General features: G+C 43.4%; 1 protein-coding gene across 1 annotated transcript in view; it reads right to left on the minus strand.

Annotated features, from left to right (window-relative positions):
• Nucleotides 1-22,892, minus strand: part of tanc2b (tetratricopeptide repeat, ankyrin repeat and coiled-coil containing 2b) — a 143,537-nt gene that overhangs the window by 48,646 nt on the left and 71,999 nt on the right. The window contains 2 exon segments of the mRNA XM_047608809.1: nucleotides 19,510-19,689; nucleotides 21,879-21,950. Coding sequence (XP_047464765.1) covers nucleotides 19,510-19,689; nucleotides 21,879-21,950 — 252 coding nt within the window.

The following is a 22,892-nucleotide window of genomic DNA, read 5'->3' on the forward strand; positions in this document are numbered from 1 at the left end:
AATTTGGATTACTAGTGATCAAAAAGTTAATTTAGAACCCTGATTGGTAGTAGAGTGTATCCACTTTAGAGTTTCCAGCTACTTCTTGCAATTTTCTAATTGACTGTTCTGGATAAATAGAGATGGAACATATCGAGGACAGATTAACTGAGGAGGTTCGGAGCTATAACCATCTGTATGACTCGTCTTCAGGCCAAATTCAGGCGACAGTTTCAGTCTTCATTGCTGAAAGTGAAGCGGGCAGTAGAAACAAAAACGAACACAACTGGCAAAAAATGCACCAGCATTCTGTTTTTACAGTGTGAGCCAGACTGACGAGTGGACAAGAATAAATGTAGCATAGGCTAGGTTACGGCGTGTATTTCCCGCAGTACCTTGAATCAACCTTGAGGGTCTACAACCATGGTAGCGGCTCTGTGAAGTCATACTGTGGCAACAACAGGATGCATGATGCCTGGTTTTGGTCTTAAATGAACCTACTGGACAAACAGAAGTTTCGGATGAAGAGTTAAGGGACTGACTGCTGCAGTTTATTTCAGCACAAATGTCACAAGCAAATGTCACGATGATCCATACAAAAGTTGCTGAGACATTTCAGTCAGGATCAAAGTGACAGAGCAAAAGATCAAACAAAACAAATTTCCAACCCTGAAAAGATCACAAAACAAGAAGCAGAGGCAATATCTTTGACAAATACTAGATATAAATGTCAGGTGTTTTTCTTCCATGTGCAACAATTCATGAAAGAGCCATAATGTAGTGCATAAAAACATTCTCATTTTAAAAATATAAGAACATTCTGCACCTTGATCCTTGATTCTTGATCTGGACCTGCACCAAAACATAATTACTTGTTCCTTGCTTTATAGTCTAACTACGCCCCGGTTCCCTGAATTTTGCTGTCGAGATTTGAGTTATTCTGCTCACAGACAAAGTCAACCAAACAGAAACAAGTTCCCCTCGGAGGAGGAAATAAAGGTCTGCTTCAGCGCTGCGTGCATGTGTATAAAATAGGGGCATTCACTCGCCACAGTGTTAATGCTGTGTTAGTATGGACTGGAGAGGACTCTCTGCTAATTGACCAAACTAGGAAGACGGCCAGCACAGATGCCACAGTGAGAAACTACAACCAACAGCCAGAAGAAGAAAACCCCAGATTCATCAACGACCGGCTCAACCCAACTACAACTCTGAAACGAACATACTCGAGGATCAGTTTTGACAGTATTTGGTTAAAACTGCATTAACTGACACCAACACGCACCACAAATACACTCCCTATGCTCCCATCTAAATTAGCTATTTGTCGATTATTATTTCTAAGTCGACTGTGGCACATTGTGACTTCCACGGCATCTTTCGTTACAAGGCACCGGTCACATCTGGTGTGGTTGTTCATCTAAAGAGCACTTGTGCTGCACGCTTGAGCAGTCTGTTGTGCATCACGGGGGAGTTAAACAAGTGGGGAAAGCAGGCTTATACCAGCCAGTGGATGTAAACTGGAATTAGTCAAGAACTCTTGACCTTCAGCGCAAAGTGTTAGCAAAGTGTTCCCCGCAATTTATGCCGAGAAGCGTCCAGAGCACACAGCCGTTTACCACTAAGTGTTTTGCAGACATGTTTAAAAGCTGTTTTAAAAGTTGCTCATATCAAGACATCTGTGAATATTTTGCAGTACACCTATGCAAAGGCATCATGCTGCGGGGAAAAACCGTACTGAGACACTAAAAGCGTTTTTGCATAAACTCCAGTTATTAGGAGATTTCCTTTGTTTCTTTTTCTCCCTGATCTCACCTCTACAAAATGGCGAAAGGAACTCTGACTATTGGAGTAAATCCCCTCTATAGCACGGGCTCCAGGAGACTAAATCCCATGGACTTCACTCCTGCAGTTCTGTTGTCAGTGTGTGCCAGGCTGAGGAGTGGGTGACAGTGTGATGGATGGCAGCGGGCAAATCCACTCCTCTAATGAGCTTATGAATAAATATATCTTGTCTGCATGTGCAAATGCACGTGGCCGTGAAATAGATATTTGTTACATGCTCCGGGTGCGCGGGTGTGAACATGAATATGCATGCGACATGTATGCGGGTGTACATGTGCGATTGGAGTGGGAATGGGGAGGGGGAAGCAGAAAGACTTGCCACCGTAAGCGAGCTAAAGGACGATGTAAGAATTCCATATCTGCTCCCTAAGACTGTTAGCCCAGACACGCAGCCTTTGGTGAAGTTATCAACAAAAAAAAGAAAGAAAAAAAGAAAAAGTCAGTATTGTGATTCAAATTCACAGTGCGCTGCGCATATGAAAGAGGAAAGCTTCTTTTCAACGAAGACAGTCCCCTCAGACACAACCTGGGCTTTCATCAAATAAATGACAAGATCTGAATATGAATTGGAGGCTCAAATATGCGGCGCACATCTCCCCATTTGCCGCAGATAAGTGAACGATAAGCAAGTGAAAGGAGACATTTCTAGAGCGATGGAGCATTGTCTCTATCGCCGTCTCAGTTACATACAACCTCGGGCACCCACTCAGACAAAGACACGCGGCGGGCACCCACACACGCACGCACGCGTTAACGCATACCAGACCATTAATGTGGGAGAGGACATACATTGCCCAGCTGTCTGCAACCTAAGCAGAGCTTCACAGAGGCTGAGCGTGCGGCCCTGGTCACTATGGCAACAGCGGGGCGCAGGGAAACAAAGAGTTGTCCACCTTTCCGGTTAACACGGAGAGGCCGACTTCACAAAGGCTACTGCTGAGACGTGATCAAACGGGACAGAATCAGACCCTTCGTCCGTCACCTCAGTTAAAGGAATTTAACTACCCCAAGACTCACGCTGCTCATCCTTTGGGTTGTGCTTATCCTTGTCTGCTGTGACCCATAAAGAGATGAAGAGGGTTATTTACAGATATAAGGAGAATAAAGAAGCTTTTACATACTGTATGTTTGAGGAAAGCTAGCTATTGTCTTGAAATCAGTATCACATTTAAAGAAGAGTCTTTTGACTTATTCTTTATACTTTATTGAGAAGCAATTTAATTCTATAAAATAAAAAGCAAAAAAAATGATAATGTTGATGGTGATAACACTGCCTGGCCATATTTTTATGTTTCTTTTAAATTCAATTGTTCTTTTTTTTTTTCTTTTTTAATGCTACCTCATTGAATTTTATATGATTAAATTATCTGGCATCTGTGGAAGCGAAGAATATTGTCAACAAATGGGCGTACGAAGTCACAGGAAATGCAGAGAGGGCACAACATTTTGAGTGAACCAAACGCAACTAATTTAATCCGTGCAATAAATAAAACAGATGTGTCTCAAAAACCAGTGTGGGAATTGAGCGGGCACGTTGTTTTATATTAATTTCACCTGTCTTTTGGGGCACCTGGAGAGCTGCTCCCATTGTGCACGCAGCAGTTCGGCTGAGAGACCACAGATGATTTTGTGTGCTTCTCTTGTTGACTTGTCAAACAAAACAATGCGGACCAGATGTTGCCGTGCAACACAGAGGCCGCTGACAGCCAGCAGCAAGTGCAAGTCCATTAGCCAGACTGCCGCTCCCTCTTTTATGTATCCGTGCGAGAGTGTGTGCGCACGAGCACGTGTGTATCCATCATTGCAGCCTTGGGAGGATTAGCTGTGCAAGGTGAGGCACGGGCAGAATTTTGAGAAGGGGGGCGGGAGCGTTTGTAAAGATGGCTCATTAGCTGAGCTCGCACTCGTCCAGAAAGCTGTTAACTCAACGTTTCACATAACCTTATTGGGAACTGGATTAGACCCATTGGACAAAAACCACAGGGTTGACCTAAATCATGGGTTTTCAACAGGGGTCCGTGAAATCTTTGGTTGATTAGACATTTTTATATATATTTTTTTATTTTCCCCCACAGTCAGCACTTCACTCATTGAACGATACACAGAGCGCCACACTCAACCTGTCAATCTAAGCCTCCTGTGCGCAGTAGGTCAAGCCCCTATCGCCCCAATCACAAGGCCACATATTACACACTGATATTTATAAATAGCACTAGGCCGAATTTAATATAGAACACGTATAGTAGGTAGGGGGTCCCTACGTAATCTCTCATCAGTTTGAGGGGTCCTTGACATGAAAAGTGTTGAAGACCGCTGACCTTAATCTAAGATTCTGCTGAAGGTTTTCTGAGCTCGAGGTGCTCAAAATATTACTTCCTTATTCTTTCTCAAGGCAGCAGCAGCAGCAGCAGCCCAGGCCTTGAAAGAAGAGTAATGATCTAAAATCGGGCTCGTCTTAAAAAGATTTGGAAAATTACCTGACAGACCCGAAGAAGGTCTAAGATTGAGAGACCGAACATGACCAAATACTGCTCCGGATCTTTAATGTCATCTTAATGTTGTTTTTTCATCATGTCATGGTTCATGTATGAGTAGGGTATTGTATTACTGAAATTTACCACACTGGACCATTTATTTGCCCTCATACCATCTGTGGTCTAAAACCCTCCTCGTGTACATCTTCCATAATGTCCATACTGAGGCTTTTCTGGGCAGCTGTCTGCTCCAGAATACAAACCTTTCATGACTCAGCCGCAGAAGCACAGAGGCTACTGTTAACACTGAGCGATTCCGACACTTAACTTATTTTTCTTGTGGCTTTGCGGCTTCGGTGTCGAGGCGACACAGAGGAGCGACCCTGAACTTTTCACATACCCTTCCTCTACAGGAGACGAGGGGGAGGCCTGGTCTCCCGAGGATAAAAGATGTAAAGATGCAAATTTGATACCACTTTGAGAAAGCGAGAGTAGAATAATGGACAAGGACGCCGCTTGATGCAGCAGCCTAATAATAGCCTGGCTGCCTTGACCCTTGTTCTAGCAGGAGTTCGGGCCCTAGTGGGAATATTTATAACCTCTAAGATATGTTTCAGAACCACACCCTTGTCATTGAGCTGGATGTTTCTCTGCTCTTTAATTAAGCAGTTGAATACACTCACACACAAGACAATAAAATGCATAACACAGCTGGTTTTTAAGCCGTTCTGGTTAAGATGGTTCTGATAATCTAAAAAATGAACATCAAAGCCCTCCAATTTCTTTCAAGTCGGATAAAAAAAAAAAAAAGAAAAAAGAAAAAGCTGTAATCAATTGTCAGAAGAAGAGTCACTTTTATGTAATCCAGTAGACATAGTTAGCAAACTGGCTGCTGCTGCACAAAGTCAGCGCTGTGATCCAGACAAATGCCTCATAGCGGTTCAGCAGCCTGAAATGACTGAGCAAATAAGTTAACAGCAGACAGACAAGTGGCGAATGTTAATACCGGAGCTGGTGTCATTGTGCAGTCCTGTGCAATAGCGCGCACGGCTTTGGATAAGCATGGGGACGCATACACATACAATAACACACTTCTTTAGGCCTCGGTGCGTTAGTGCGAGTATCTTGCTGAGAAATGTTTGCTCAGCTCTCCACCAGCACCATTCGCAGAAAGCAGTGAGGTGGTAGATGTAACCCACTGCTCTGTTTTGTAAGCAAATCATTATCATCGCTATTAATAGCACACTGCGGGTTTCTCTTTTCCACTCTACAGCCTTTTTTTTCCAGAAGGTACGACTAAATGGCCAGATGAATGTGAGCTGGTGGTAGTAGTAACTTCATTTGTTCTTCACGCAAAATGAAGCCCCTTGCTTTGCAGCACATAACAGGATTAAAATTAAAAACGATAAACAGCGAATACCAATACCGTGTTTGGTGCCAAAAAATTATGTTAACAGAAATTAATGAAACTTTGAGGGGATTAAAGAATAAAACCGAAGGAAACATCAAGGCCTTGGTTTAAAAAAATAAAAAATAAAAAAATAAATAATAATAATAAAAAAAATACAAGAAAGTGGTCTGGTAATGTTTGATAAAAGAAAAGGTTACATTTTGTTTTCAGCTTCACAAAAACCATTAATAACGTGTTTACCACGCACAGTTTAATCAGTCTCATTCGATCAATCAGTAAAATTTCTTCATGCAGCGAAAGTCATTATTCACAAATTTCTCTCCATATCCTGGAGAAATATAAGAATATAGAGCTGTATATCATCATCATAACAAGCGTCAACTACAAACGGTTGCAAAAGATAGGCGGGTTAAGACTGAAGGAACCCACGCAAGCACACTATCAAAGGCAGCCAAACCAAGGAAGGGCAATTCCTGGAATAAAACTGTATATCATCTGCATAACAGGGGTCAACTATCTAGCAATGACATTTTTTAAGTGGACTGATGCGGAAAGAAAATGAAAAGACGCTAAAAAATAATATTTTTTCTGGAACGCCACGGTCAGTATCACAAAGAAATATGTGTTGAGTATAGAGCAAACCACGTAGACACACTTTAAAATAGCACCAGACCAAGGGCAGCCACATTGTGAGCATCAACTATAACATATTTACTCCCTGTGTTACCTTTTCATTTTGTAAAATGAAGGTAAAAAGGGTATATTATCAGCATAACAGGGGTCAACTATATAGCAAAGTGGAATGATGAGGAAAACTGAAAGGTGCCGAGAGCAGTTCTTTGTGGAACACCTTGGTGCCACTGTCATTTAGCCAGTTATGTAGAGCGACTATTAATTTGATGCATTTGACCCATATGTTCGTTCACACAGTAAAACAGTAGGGTGCTAACCCCTAACCCTAACCCTAATCCTCCCAATTAGAAGTTTACAGAGGAAAGTGTGATTTCAAACAGGCTTTTTTCAGTACAGCTTTGGGGGATATTTCCAATTGTTGGTTGTTACCTGCTATAGATACTGGAAGCTGACTTTAAAGAGGAGGATCAGGTCGATGACTTCATCTTGCTAATGGCTGCATCTTCCCTCGTCATAATAAAAGATTGTAATTCTAGATTCCAGGGAGTCGTTACAGAAGGGGGGCAATACTGGCTCACTGGATGACTAATTCAGATTCGATAACTGCCGTATGACACGAAAGGAAAAGAAGCACTTTCATTTGAGGTAAAAATTGGAAGGCAAAAGTGTGAGGCGAGAGCATAACAGCACACGCTTAGTATGCAGCGCGTGATCGAATTCCCTCTCCTAAACTTTTGGGCTGAGAAATAAAGAGAGGGATTTTAAAGGCCAGCAGTGTCGTCAGTATTTGATTTATGACCGGGGTGTCATGCACAGTGCATACTGTGCCCACCTGCTCTATAGAGTCACTCAGCAGGCAGCTTTTGTAATCAAGACTGAGTGGTAAAACAGGCTGCTACCGGAAATCCAAATGCCATACTAACACTAAATATTGAATGAAGCTGTTGATATCACAACCATTTTCAGAGGGACTTCATATTAGTTCAGTCCAGCTGCATTTCATATGAGATGTATATCAGGCTAAATGATGCCAGTAAACTGATGCAAGGAGGTTGGATTTTAGACCGTCTGACATATTTATTTCAAAACTCATATCAGACTTACAAGCCATTTGTCTGACACAAGCTCAGGGGATTGCACTGGAGGGAAATTGAGCAATTATATAAATCAATATCACTCTGAGCCACTGCAGAGGGTGTATGAGGTTTATGCACAAGTAAGTGGGCCACATCTATTGTGAGAAGCCCACAGAACATAAAAACATGGCCACCCACTACAAGAAAGAAGACTACAAGAAACTTGGAAAACTCAACAGGAAGCAACGTCTCAAATAACCTTGGCAAACGGATGATGTGTGTTTGTCGAATACCAGGCAACAACAATCACAGAACCTGCTAAAATTTGCAGTGAGAGAGGGAAACAACACAACGTCATCACCACGGTGCCTCAAATAACCCCACCAGGGATCCCAAAACCCTGTATACATATCTCCATCGAGCTATTTAGCGACCTTTAAATAGAAGTTCTCTGTGTCATTGCCCGTCGCGTCCTGACTGACAGCTGACAAGGTGAGCTCATCAAAGCGCTCTCCAGGTGGCGATGCTAAGTGGTGCGAAAACCGGCTGTGGGCGCCTCATCAAAAACCATTCACCTGAGACGAGCTATAGCAGCTGCTGATGAGGGGCTCGTGTTTTGCTGGCAGACAGTGTTATTGAGACATTTTGTTCCGTTCACACACCAGCTTTAGGTGTCCCCCGGGAAAAGGGCAAGGGGAGGTGGGCAGCCTGCAGCACCGGAACTGAAAGAGGGAAAACCGCGTCCCGGCACATGACGAGGTGATTCTGGCACACAACAACAAGCTGCTGCTGCTGCTGCTGCTGCGGACTCCACGGTGAAAAAAAAAAAAAAAAAAACTGTTCCCAACCAACTTTAGCTCGTTTACGCAAGCATATGCTACATATGATGCTGTGCTCTGGTAGGAAAAGTGAGACACACACAACAACAGGAACAAGCACCATTAGCCGCCCACAGCTTGTGCTTAGACTCTCCAACAGACACATTCGCGCACACACACGCACTCAAAGACAATTGAAGGCTCACCCACGCTGACGCATGAAACAGACCAGCTCGCCACAGAAAAAAAAAACACTTACATTATCACACTCTGGTTGATTCACGGGTCCTCGAGCCTACACTGTCATTAGAGTTCAACCCTTTGAAAAATGCATCATTTAGCGGAGAGAAATTACTTTCCTGCGCTCCTCCCATCGAGCCCTCATGCCTGAACAGACGTCACTCGAACCAGCGGCCGCGAGATCAGACTCGGGGCGCCAGCCCTGGTCGAGCAGAGGTGGAGCAGCAGGTGAAAGGAGGAGGAGGGGGTGAGGGGTGGGGGGGCGCGCGAAGGCAGTTTTCGCAAGGCACAGACGTTGGGGGAACGAAACAAGCAAGAGAGGGTGTGGCTGATCTCACCATTCTCAAACCAGATCGCGCATTCCTGAAGGCTGGAGTATGGCACCAGCTCCCCTCCTTCCCCGTCCAGCGACACAAGCGGTCCTTCCTCCCTGAGCGATGACCAGTTCATCAAAAACAAGCGCAGAGAAATGGAAGAAAGAAAACAAGAAAGTAGGGGAGGAAAAAAAAAGAAACACCTGCGGCAAAGCAGGGGAGGATAACTGCAGAGGAAGCTCTCCGTCTGTCTTCCCCCCTTGGTTCCTTTCTGAAGAAATCTCCACAGGTTTCAGTGGCGGTGGTGATGCTGCTGCCGCTGCTGCTGCCCGCTCACTTCAGTCGCAGTAAATGACACAGAGCCGGGCAGATATGGCAGGGACGGGAGGAGCGAGAAGAGTAGGAGGAAACAGAGGGAGGATAAGGGAAGGAGGAAGGAAGAACGCAGGAGTCACTGTGTCACTGGGGGAAAGAGAGGGGGGGGACACAGAGGTGACACCGTACCCCGAGGCTGACAGGTGTCTAAGAACCTCCCGAAAAAAACGGCCAAAAAAAAAGAAAGAAAGAAAGAAAAGAAAAAAAAAGAATCAAACAGCGCAGGGAGCTTCTTCTCCGCTGCGCGCACAGATGGAGGTGAGCTCCTCAGTCGCCTCCGTGACTGCATTAGCGCTTAGCGTGTTATGTATAGATGTGAGAGGCGCACACTCTCTCTACAGGAACAGGAGCCCAGGTCTCCAGCAGATGAATGGTGCAGTGCTGCTGTTGTCATAGCAACCGCAGAGCAAAAGGAGGGGGAGGAAAAGGGTGGGTATTGAGGCAGGAAAGAAAATGGCATAAAAAAAAAAAAAAAAGGAGGGAGGGAGAAAGGGAGGGCATTATTAAAGGGACACAGTTTTGGTGTTCGCGGATGGAGCTTTGGGGACACGGAAGAGGAGTGCAAGTGGGAAAAGAAGGAGCGTCGGCATTATCTGATACAGACACGGGCTTTCAATACGTGCTCCATGTTACTATCACGCTAAGGCATCCCCGCCTGTCCTTGTTTTACCCTTGAAACTCTATTTGTACAGCTGCAGCCATGTTTTATGGCTATTTAGAGGTTAAAACGAACAAGGGCCGAGAGGTTACGGTTTGTTCATATCCGTTCGCCTGCTGTACTAAATTGTTTTTATTAATCTCTTCCAGTTGTACTTATTTCCCCAGAGCAACGCATCCAAACCTCCCTCCGACAAGCCTTAAAAATGTGATGCAGTTACAGGTCAAACTTTCACAACGGAGCCGCCGGTCAAACCCGTGAGATGTCGACAATCAGCGACTACTACGGCTAACGTCAAACTTTTTATGAGACATAATTCAGCAAGAGGATGAGTGGAAGAAATGGAAGCACCAAGACACATTTATAACCATAGACTTTGTTGCTTTCTAAAGCCTTGTAATCAGTTTGGTTGAGCATTATACATCTTGCGCAAATAATATTTTGTCTTTGCGAAGGTCCCGGCTGCTACAAGCTCAGAAAATAAAGACAACGCAGCTCTTTATATTATTATCTGGTATCTGTATTTACCAGATAGATAAAAGTTCAACTTAATTACTAATCTAAAGCGTAAGCTTCAACATTTAAGTAGTACTAGAAAATGTAATTATCTCCAGGTGTCAAGGTTTATTAAGTTTCGTCAACCATAACCCTAACCCTGGAAACAAAATCTACCAACCAGAACCTCTGAAGTTAACAGATTAATACATAACGTACATCCATTCATCCTTAAAAGGGTGATTAGGGGCAGTAGTAGGTGCCGGCTTAGATCTAACAAGCAGAACATATTAAGTTTGAACCCTTTAAAACTGAACGAATCGCCAGCGACCCGTTAAAGCGCCTAGTAACTAAGAGTGGGAAGTTGTAGTTTTGTCCGGAAGTCCTTTGTGACATCTCAAGGGTATAACTAACTTCCTCCAAACAACTCTGTCTTCCGTCATCATTACCGTAATGACAGCTTTTCTTTTCTAGAAAACACAACTTCTCAGTGTTCAGCCACACTTTGAATTTTGTCCATCGGTGAGTTACGGTAATTCAAATACCACAAGCTTTTTTTTTTTTTTTTTTAATCCGCGGGCAGGTGTTTAGGTCTTAAAGGGTTAAAATAATAAACCGGAGATGAGATTCCCCTTGACTTCCATCGATGGCTGATGTTTATCTGCAGTGACCAGTTTTGTTGTGTGTGCAATCTCACTTGGTCAAAACCAGATCCACCGATGACCCATGAAATTAAAAACACTGACAGGAGAAGTAAATACCACTGACCATCTTGTGACTATTCAATGTTGTGCTGGGGAACTTTTGGACCTGGCATTCATGCAGATGTTACGTAGACAGACCGAAGACGAACCAAGCCCTCAACCCATAGGATCCAAAGACCCCCCAGTAACAACATTAAGTTACCAGACACCACAGGAAACTTCAGAAGGCCCACGTTCATTCTCTCAGACCTACACAATATTAGGCAGGTGGTCATAATGTTATGTCTGATCGGTGTATGTTCAACTATATTATTTACATTTTATCTCATCGCTTTATTTCAACTATGATTAACAAAAATAAATACTGAAAAAAAGCAGCTACAAATGCCGTCAAATCTGCTGAACCTTGTGTCATGTGACATTAAAGACCGTAAATGTGCCTGACGGAATTTGTCCCCATCCTTAATTACTGCGACAAAGAGCTGAGAGATGTCGACAGTTCACTAGTTCAGTTCACGCCTGCGCTGTACACTGAGTCGCTTTCGCCGGCACAAAGCGGCGACTAAATATCAAAAACAAAACAATCAAAAATGGAAGCATCGCCACCGGCCTGATTCAGCGGCTGTTTAGAGTTTCGCAATCAGCGCGTCCCCCACCAGTTAATTAGCGAGCTCTCGTGACAGAGCCAGGCCACCACATTTCCAGGGTTTATTCTCAGCTGAGGTAAACTTCGTCCGCTACTTTAACACTAGCCTTTCCATCTCTCAACCCTCTTTCTTTCCATCCTCATTTTACTATTAGAATAGAACAGAGAAATCCACCAAAAAGCAGAACTCAATGTGCAACAAATGGCAGATACAGAAACACATTAACTCCCTCAAATAACTTTTAAGTGACATCCTGACACGCATACTGTAAAAGAACTGATGCTTGCACTTAATGGTAAAACATCCAGACTATTTGGGCTGATGACTAAAATATCATATATATATAAAAAAAAAAAGTAAAGCCACAGCACTTAATCCATCTGTTTCTTCCGAGGCCCGTCGCACTTACATTTCAATTACTCCTTCCTGCACTTAACCTTCACTCTTTATTTTTCACCTGTGACAACAGAACCGAAAATGTCACATTTTCTTGCAGCTCAGCGAATGACTTGGCGGGTCGGTGGCTGAAATAATGACAATAACTGAGGAGCGATTTACTGGGGGTGCGACGCCTGGTAAAGACGCGCGGAGGCTGAGACGTCTCAAATGTCAGCGTTCGTTTCAGAAAAAAATAAAAATAAAAAAATAATTCACAGGAGACGCCGCATAAAATATGAGGCTGTCCAATGTGTCACTCTTTGTTTCAAAAATATGCCGAGACAGGGTATCTTAAAACGGATAAGAGCACGGTGTATTGCAGGTAACATCCTGACTCAAAGCACAATTTGCTCTGTATAGAAACATGGACTCCAGGCCTGAAACAATATCATTCTAATTCATTCAATATGAATTGTTGATCATTTTAGCTGAAACTATTTCCTTATCAATTAATCTGACGAAGTACTTTCTTGAATTGTTAATCTTCATCACAATGTCTTGTAGCCGAAGGTAAAGTCAAACCGCCTGGCTGACACCTTTTGCTTTTGCATTTCAGAGGCAATAACTTTATTTAAACTAACAAAGCTTAGGCGAAAGTTTTTTGGGGGGTGTTTGTTGCTGCTCCATTCCCTTCATCACTCCCTGTTTCCCATGCTGTCAAAGTCAGTTCATTCACTTCAATTTCAACATCCCCACACTAGTGCGAAAATCTTTTTTTTTCCTCCCCTGCTTTCTCTGAGTCGATCAGTCAGAATTCACTCTTGTAAATTTGTCACTCTGCCTTTCGTCCTGGCTGTCCGGGACGTCTCAGGTGGGTCCTGTCCCGATCCACCACCTTCGCCCGGGACTCTAGGACGCCACTTTTCATTGGGGCTCTTGTTGCAGTGAGATGCTGCCTGAAAGTGTGACTTTCTAAAATCTTACTCTGGTACTGTTTTAGTCATTGATGAAAAGCGTGACAGTTGTGTGCAGTATTTTTGCACACATTTGCATTATCAAGACTACAGGCGGAACAGTCAAAAAGTAAAAGAAAGGCAGCTTATTTTAACCTAGATAGGAAGTCTTCTTAAAGCTTAAATTCTTAAAGCAAACCTGAAGCCTTAAGGTGCAACGATGCCTCTATATGGTCTCTTTAGGTCTTTCTATTTCTATATCGTTAGCCTAATAGCATCTCAAGTCATATCTGAAGAAAAAAAAAACAATATTTAGCAAGCACAATGTTATTTTTATTGGTATTGTAACTCTAAGTAAAAAAAAAATGACTTGGGCAGTTACGCTATAATTCTAATGATGCTCCGGTGTCATACATCAGCGTTAATCTAGATCACTGGCAGCCTTTTGTGCCGTCCCCTCGAATTAATTTGCTTGAGTATAACTGACTAGGCAAAATGAAACCTGTGCCAGAAAAAAGCCCAACAAGTGAACCTGTCATCTCCTTTTATAAAAACCACATAACAAACAATGACCGGGAGAACCCGGCGCTCATTCATCACGAATGGCTAATTTAGCCGGACTGTTTTAATGTGGATTCTTTAAAGCCGCCCACGCCGAGAGCTGCAACACCTGACTAAGCAGTTCTACACACTGCACCTTGTTAATCCCGACCGTCCAACACTACGGGGCGAGTATTTCACGGGCCTACATCATTTAGAGGCAAGCTTAGTGCACTACATTGCCACTTGCTCAAACATTACTCCATTACTCTAAGCACCAGACAGACAATAGATTTTAGATATACTCATATTACCATGATAATTGTGGCAAGAGTGGGAGAAAAATTGGGGTGTAATTAAATCAAGACTTTTTTTTTTTCCCTCAGGTTTTGGGGCCAAATGCAATTTTCTACCTTTCGGTGGGAATCCACGGGGAGTCGGTAATTGTATTGATTGCAGCCATTAATTAGGGGAAAGCAGTGTAATCTGGGGAGAGATGTTGAAATAATTCCCTTTAACTGTTTCGGAGTGGAGCGCCGGCCAATCAATCAGCCGGGGTGACGTCTCTGGTGAGCCTGACACTTGAGCGAGGTGGGTATTAAGGAACAAATAAGCAATCAGCGAGCGGCGCTCATAACGGCCGGCCACCGCAACGGCACCGTGAGAACGAGCAATCAGCCACTCGTATCCTTAGACGAGAGCGGGCTAAAAATAGACGTCGTGAGGACAATTGTTGAATCTGCGAAACGTGCAGAAGGATGAAAGTCCTGCCAGTGCTGTAATTTACTATGTGAGTTTACTTTCATGACTTATTTGACGTGCTTACTACTAACTTATGATGTAATAAAGGCTCAACAATGTGTTTAAATCGTAAAATCTTGCTATTTTTTTGTTATATTCTCAATTTGAAGTGGTTCAAAAAAAATTCTTTATTAAACCTTTATTGCATTTAATATCAATAAACAGGAACAATAAGAAAAGATTAATACTTATGAGTGTTTCAATGTCGATTATTTAAAAAAAAATACTAAAAAATGTTTGCTTTAAAATAATAATAATGATTTAAATTAGATTTTTTATTGATAATTTAATAAGCAGGGGTCTTCAGTGTTTATCAAACCAATTAAACTCCTCTTTATAAATGCATACCCTTTTACATTTTATATTAACCTATTCAAATAATACACAGGTTCAAATATTAGATTTTTTATTTCAAATATGTGCAACAGTAGGGTATTTGAGGGGGGAAATGTGGGGGAAAATTAAGTCATATATATATATATATAGATGATGATGTATAATCCATAGGTCTTCAACAGGGGTCCGTGGAGGTACTGCAGCAGGGCCGCAAATTGTTACGTAATATTTGAACCTGTATATTATTTAAATACCTTAATATTGATGGTAAAATGGTATGTATTTATAAACAGCACTAGGAGGAGTTTAATTGGCTTGAAAAGCACTGAAGACCCCTGCTCTAATCAACCAAAGATTTTGCGACTGGCCTGCAGTACCTCCGTGGACCCCCTAGGGGTCGCGGACCCCTGTTGAAGACCTATGCTCTATTTGCTTTTCCAATATGTGAATAGCTAATAAAATTTCATTTTACTGTGCACTGCTTGTGTATAGCCCTTGTGTATGAATGAATGAACTTAAAAATAAGTCAATGGGAGAGACATTCAAAACGGAAATATTACATAAAATAAGTTAATCATCTTTGTAAATTACGAAGATCTCCATTATGCTCTCAGTATCTTTTTATGTAGCTGTGCACCGCTATTAAATCCTCACCCATAACAAAGTGACACTAACATATGAACAGCATCACTTACAGTCTTCGACAGTAAAACGAAACAGTCTGTTGCTGTTAAGTAGAACGGTGCCTGCGCCAACTACACCACAATCTATTTCTTTTTTTTTTTTTTTTCCTGTGGGACTTCTGCAAAATATTCTCAACTGGATGGTTGTGGTTGCCGAGACTCAAAGGAGACTTCGAGACTACAGAGAACTGACCAGTATTTGGGAGCGCTAACCTCAGTTTTGCAGTTTTGGCATTGTTCACATCGTTCAAAAACACAAGCTCAAGTGAATTCAATTAATTCGATATATCGCCAAGCCCTAAATGAAACAATACAGAAATACTTCTGAGCAGTTTCATGGGACGGAACAAATTACACAAATTATGGTTAAACACATGTTTTTGGGTTCATAAACAGTGGCATTAAACACCGTGGTCATAAAGTATGTCTCCTGCGGCCGCACGAAACAGTTTCAAAAGTTGACCCTTCCGAGCATCCAAAGGCCCCCTTGAGAGTCTTCACGCAGAGGGGATTAAATCAGAAACTCAATGATTCTCTAAAAAGGTCAACGCTATCCCTGCGTTTTCATTCTATCAGGGCCTTGAGCTTGAATAACTCAAGTCCCCACCAACATCACCACTCTGCCTCCCTACGGCCAATCAGGCGCTACACAGGAGGGGGAAGAGAGAGGCTGCGGCTGGTGGTGGCCACCGGGGGGGATCAAAGTGCTGCTGCCTTCAGACCTGCTGCTGTTTGCTCTCTAATGCACTCCTCCGCCACCACTTTTTCTCTCACCTCTGCCTTCCCCGGCATTGGAGGGGTTCTGGCCTGTGACTGCAGCGCCGCACACACAGGCTCGGTACTGTCAAGCTGAGCAGGACGGAGTTGAATTAATTAAAGGGTGAGAAAGCCTGGGCGGATGAGCCCAAGTACAATCTGGTGCTCGACGCCACTTGAGGGCAGAGGCAGTTTTTTTTTCTTTTTTTTGTTTGTTTTTGAGCACTTGAAGGCTTTTGTGCGTATTATCATTTGGTACTCGAGCAAGAGCGCTTTAGCTCCTGTAAATGCTGTAAAGTCACACCGACGAAGAATTATCCTCAAGGCCAAAGGCAAAGACATCAAAGAACTACCGGCAACAAAGGCATTTCTGTGTTTGACCCAAAAAGTTGCACTTGAACCCATGCACAGCCGGTGGCGCACTAGAACATACGTTTATGGTGCTCAGAAGTTGGAATTTCCAAGTTGCGGGTTGTAATTTTCATCTGGAACAGCCCCCGACGTCGGATTTTCTACTCATAAAGTCGTAGAATCCTGACTACCCTCGAGTTGAGTTACCAAGAAGGCCGCCCCGTGTGTAAACAGTAATTAGAAGCTCCTTTAATATTCCATTTATAAGCACTTCGGATTAGTTTTTGCTGCATTGAATCAGTCGTACAGACAGTATTTTTTGACATACATATGCTGAAATGCTGTTACGGTGATTAATTGTGTATTTTTTTCTACATTTAAATTAAACAATTAAAACTTTTGAATATTGAACATTTGGTATTGTAGATGTCACCACTGTAAATAATTAAAACTCATGAGTTGATAGCTGTCCAATTTACAACTTAAATACTGTAAATTTAGTTCAATGTAATATATCAATATTAGTTAATCTCAAGAATCTTTAAAAAAAAACTTAACGCTTAAAACGTAGATGCTGCGCTCAGAAAATGTAAATATTGAACATACCAAGTTTACACCAAGTCATATTCAGACAAGGCTAGCGGTTTCGTGGATGTGGCCATCTAATTTTCCAACTTCTGTAACTAGAACACCAATAAATCAGGTATGATTTAATTTTCAGTGCCGACTTCTGAACTCAATGTAAATGGAACACACCATTAGCACATGTGTGAGAGGAAATAAGCAGTAGCTTGCATTTGTTGTTCAGAAGAAGAAGAAACCTGACGAGCTAGGTCTGACCATTGACTGTATATACTGTAGACAAACCTATCGTGACGTCACCCATTGGAATCTGAACCTCGAAAATGAAGCTTGAATGAACTCGGAAGCTAGGAAGAGCTAGCATTACATAATCAGATACAATTCTTATCAGAATATGAATCTGGTAACACGCCAGTTGGATTTCAAATGTTTCAATCAAACTCAATCAGTCTCTACACCCAATTGGACCGTCCTACAACCAATCAGAGCCATTTTTGTTCAATAAGATTACATGTATAAAAGCCACTGAAACTTTGTCTCTGAGGTAGTTGGTCTGACTACCAGGCAAAGAAGAGCTACTAGCTAAAGGGAGGCTAAGAAGCTAGTAAGAGCTACAATCTGTCATACAGTGCTAGGCTCACGTGAATCATGTGGATCAGTAGGTCTACAGTATGTTATTTCTGTATGACCATGTCAACTAGTCACTGGTGTAGAACACAGACACACCTCCAAAATAGACGTGCAGACACTCACCGACTGCCCAACACAAACAAACATGGCCCTTAATGGGAACGTTTACGAAAAAGTCATACTTAGTCACCTAATTATTCAAACAGACAATCCATTACAATGCTGCGACAGAGACATAAATCTACAAGGATTAACACGGTGACAGGCTAATCCTGCCAAAAGTTACATCTTTCACCACAACTATAATCATACAAAGGCGCAAGAAATCCCACAAAGCTGGAATATAACACCTAAGCGACTGAGGCACAATGCACATTAAAAAAGGAGAATATCCCTAAGTTTTAACTCAAAATCTAAAAAAAATACAAAGCAGTCCTTCAGAACATGAGGTACTAGACTGGTACAATGTGATGACATGTGCGACAACACCGCAGAGAGACCTCTCCCTACGTCAGCCACGGAATAAGAATAGTATAAACGAGAGAGCATTGTACATCAGGCTATTCTTGGCTGCAAAGACAACAAACACACATATTTATACAGATCTGTGTTCTCACAGATTCCCTTTGATTCACACAGACGTATGCGTGGCCATCAATTCAGGCCGAATCTACCACAAAAAAAAAAAAGAAAGAAAAAAAAAAGGAGGAGTTGCACGTGCAGCGACGGCTCCCCGAGCAGTGAGAGAGGGAGGCAAAGAGAAAAACTGTGATTTGGTCTGATATGATTGCCTTGGTCTGAAATCTAATTCTTAAGCCAAAAAAACCCAGCCTCAGTCATCCCCACAGAGCCCTCTGCAGCAATGTGACACACCCAGTTAAAATGAGAGAAAATGATGAGGTGTGTTCCCCATTTAAAACCCACAGCTTGGATGACCTGAAAGAGACTATAAATCATTCTGTATGATGTAAAAACCCCGGTCCCACCGGCATGCCAGAAATGGTTAATGATCCGAGGTAGCTGAGAGGCTGGTGCACCCTAGTGGCGACTCCTAAAACAGGCTCTAAAGTCCTCGACACCCACTCCGCTGTGTGGAGGCTGCACGGATATTGGACGGAGCTGCAGTGCATTTCATTTTTGAATTCCAACGCAGCTGAAAGCACTGGATGTCCACACTGCCTTGTGTACCAAAACCGCAGCTTCCCCGTAATAAGAGCGGAGGCAACATGACACGGGCTCATAATCCACTAAACGGGGAGACGGAGAGAGGGAGGTAATTTTCCACAGTCTCTGAATGTCAGGGATGAGTGTGGAAGGAAATGATTAGCGGTGGGAGATAAAAAGCCAATAAAGCAGGGCAGAGCCGACCACAGCACACAGTCCATCAGCTGTCCTTGACACTGTCAATTAGGTAGGACTTTAGTGATTACAAGAAGTGGAAATTGCAGCCTTTGCTCGGGGCCAGAGCTTGACCATGCTTCCTACTCAAAATTAGTGGATAAGTAAATGATTACTGCTTATCAGTGAGAATCGGGAGGGGGACATCATTCCACCGCTTTTCACTGTGTCTCACGAAATGTGTTTTAACTCTCTGATTAAGCACCCTGCCTACAGAGATACAGTGAAGGGTTAAAGGAGGCTGTATTAGTACAATGGGTCTATGGGGGAGGACAGCCGCAGGCAAGGATGTGCATACAAGCCAAATCTGAACCAGATTTAGCCCACATCTCTGTTGGCTCAGTCCCCCCCTCACCCAAAAAAAAGCAAGGCTTTTAACAAAGTGACAGCTGCAATTCAAATGCTTCACTGCAGAGTGGATGCTCCTTTTACCTGTGAGCTTCTTCACCGGCTGCAGCCTGACACTGATGGTCTGGTGGGTGAGCAGCGGGGAGGAGGGCAACGAGCGCGACACGCCCTCCATTATGCGAATGTGCTGCATGCCCTCGGTCATGGAGAGCGGGGGCACGGCGTAGTCTCCTTCAAAGGCACAGTCACTGTCTATACTGCCACCTGCAGGACGGGAGGGGAAAAACAACGTTGTGAGAGAGGGCGCGATTTTCTTTGCAGATGATGTTGCGCTGATAAGAATAACGGTTGAGTCACTGATAGATCAATCGATGAACTCCAGTTACATGAGAATGATACGCTAACTGTGGATGCTAACATTCATTTAATATATTTAATATCTATTGATTTTAGATTAGTTTACTGACTGTTCAGTCGTTTCCCAAGATCCCAAAGGTAGATATCTTTCTTACAATGAGAGTTTAACAAAGCAGCTGGATGCAACAGATGTTAAACATTTCTGCTCGACGAATAACAATAAACTGATGAACAAAACCTAAAAAGGCTATTTTTTCATATATAATGACGGATTGATTTAGCACTCGCAGGGTTTCTTAGCTGGATATAGTGTTAAATTTCTATTTGTTCACCTGCTTTGGCAGTTGTACCGCATTCACAGAGGGGATATTACCTCAGCCCGGATTCTGATATCAGTGCAACAGCCAGTATTGAGTGTAACAATACTGGTGTGACCCAGAAGAGAGGACACCCTGAAGGCAACACATGCCATTTACATTCACAGACTACAAACTACAGCCTGTCTGACCTCTGTAAGCCCAACGGTAATTCAATACACCACAGTTTTTATATATCATTAAAGAGCTTCTGAACCATCTGTAATGTGTCCCAGAAAAAGTGCATAATCATGACCACGAGAGGATATATTATTTACAAAAAAAAAAAAAAAAAAAAAGCTTCTCACAATGAGCAGTAATTACAGACAGGGAGTAAACAGCCACTCACAATCACTCATCCAGCCTCTTTTCCACTCTTGCTTCAAAAACCACAAATTATGACAACTTAGGGATTTTTTTTTTTTACTTCACACAGACACTGCAACAAAACAAAAACAAAACAAAAAAAAAAAACAGCCAGCTGTCTGTAAACACAACATCCATTTCGTGGAATCGTTTCTGGCTCAGGAGTCCCGTTTCCCCGCAGACTGTGCTGTAAAGCCCAACTGGTCAATCGCATCAGATAGCAGATAGCACAGAGCCATTATCAGACACCAGTCCCTGGCTATCCCCAGAGGAAGCGTGCATGATGGTTAGGAAGGGGGGCGAATAGGCTGCTGTAACGCAAAATCTCAAGTACAGAGCACACGTGGAAACACACACACACACATATTTCTGCAGCTCCGTGCTGGAGTCAGTCCTTCCATTCACTGGGGAATGTCACAGCAAAAGCAAAAACAACAGCCAGCATGGAAATTCTCCACATGCATGCAGACTTTGGTGTGAATACCAAAAAGAGAACGTGCTATTCTGGCAGCAATTATGTGCATTCAAGATCCAACTCAACATTGATGCATTCCAGTATTGACCAGAAGACACAATTATACTATTATCAACCAATTACGCCCCATAAAAGTCAAGAGATATGATGCGGTCGGACTTTTTATGCAGAACCAATTAGTAAAATATCAAGTTAGGTGCACATGAAAAATATTAGACGTGGAAGAAGGGCGTGGTTTTGGGCAAAGATTCGCTTGGCGAAATCCAGAGAAATCACCGCGTTTTATTTTAGACTGCGATGAAAGACGCGAGCAAGGGCCACCCCACGCCTCGAAATAAACACAAACGCCTACTCGTCAAGGTGTTCGCTTCGAAAAATCACGCACGGGGGGGAGCGACATAAAATAATCACTGGCAAAAGCATTTCCTCCGACATACCCATTGTTCATAAATATCCATTGTCGTATACGGCCTATTTCCCACTAGAAGTAACTCAGATTTACAGACAAAATTACAAGAGTGTAAAATTCTCCCGCCGTAAATACAACTTCATTTCCAGCAGTCATAAACTTTTCTGCTGTAAATTCGAATAAAATACAGCCCTGGCGAACGACGTCTCCGCGGGGTTCTTTCTGCAAAACATTAATGGAGCACAAATGGAGTCTGGAAGGAGCCGAGAGAGAGAGAGAGAGAGGGAGAGGCATTGCAGGAAATGAGAAGGTGAAGGTGCGAAGAGAACTCACAAGCTTGTTTTCAGCCCTCGCGGAATACACATTCACACTCTGAGCAGCTTCACAGCGGAGCGGCTGGAGCTGGAGCGGTCAGATTGGTGTTAAACCACATTTCATGGGTGCAGAGCACGATGCTTCCGAGGCAAAGTAGTGCTATTTAGGTGCTTACCTTGGCCGATGTGGCTCAGGTGAGGGTCTAGACTGGGCGAGCGCGGGTCTGCCAAGTCCTCGCTCCCACCATCTGCGGACGAGGAGCAGAAAGAGAAAGACAGGGAGTGAGCTCGGGGGTGCTGGAAGGAGGTGTGAGGCAGCAGCACCGCCACCTCTTCCTCTCCAATCATCCAGGTGTGGGATCGGAGGACCCCCAGAAGGCTGCTCACACACAAACCCTCAACACCTATACTCCTGTGGCCTAAGCGGCCCCTTATGGTGGTGAAGGGCGACCGCGCTGCCAGGCTCCACTTCTTCCGCCTCCCCATATTTTTTTTTTTTTCTACACAGTCAGTGAGCCTCTACATTAAAGCCATTGCTGCATTCAGTCCTGTGATGGATCAAAGAGCTCGCTGGACTCTTCGGTTCACCGAGCTAGCAGGACTAGCATTAAAACAGTGGGCGTTTACCAGGATAGATCCAAACGCGGCTAATGATACGAGGCTCGATTACGCCCAAGGGAGCAGGGAAGCAGAATTAACCACAGTGAATAAAGGGCGGGTGGCAGCGTCAGTGGACAGCACAGTCAGTGTCACCGGGGGATTGTTTCATAATCCTGTTTAAGTGCAGATGGATCTGCTGTAAAGCACGACGGCAGGCTAACAGAGGAGGTGCCGAACAAATGATTTATACTCAATCCCAGAAGAATTAACTGCGCTATTAATAAAATGTGAGCAACTCGTATAAAAACTAGCCGGAGCCAATGGATTATCAGCGTGCAGATAGATCTGAGATTACAGCATTAGGCAGAGAGGCACGAGGGCCCCTTTATCACAAAAGGATTGTATATTTTGGCAAGCCCCACACCGCGGTTCAATCACACAGCTCCCCATCAGCCCAGAAAACCCAAACAAATACTCAAGTATTATCTCTCCCATCGCAGATTCACACACTGCACGGTGGTAGCCACACAGCAGGCGGGATCGGCTGGCTGGTGGAAAGATCAAGCCGGTCGATGCACGGATAGAATAAG

The sequence above is a fragment of the Mugil cephalus genome, chromosome 16 (assembly GCF_022458985.1).
Source record: "Mugil cephalus isolate CIBA_MC_2020 chromosome 16, CIBA_Mcephalus_1.1, whole genome shotgun sequence".
Lineage (NCBI taxonomy): Eukaryota > Metazoa > Chordata > Actinopteri > Mugiliformes > Mugilidae > Mugil > Mugil cephalus.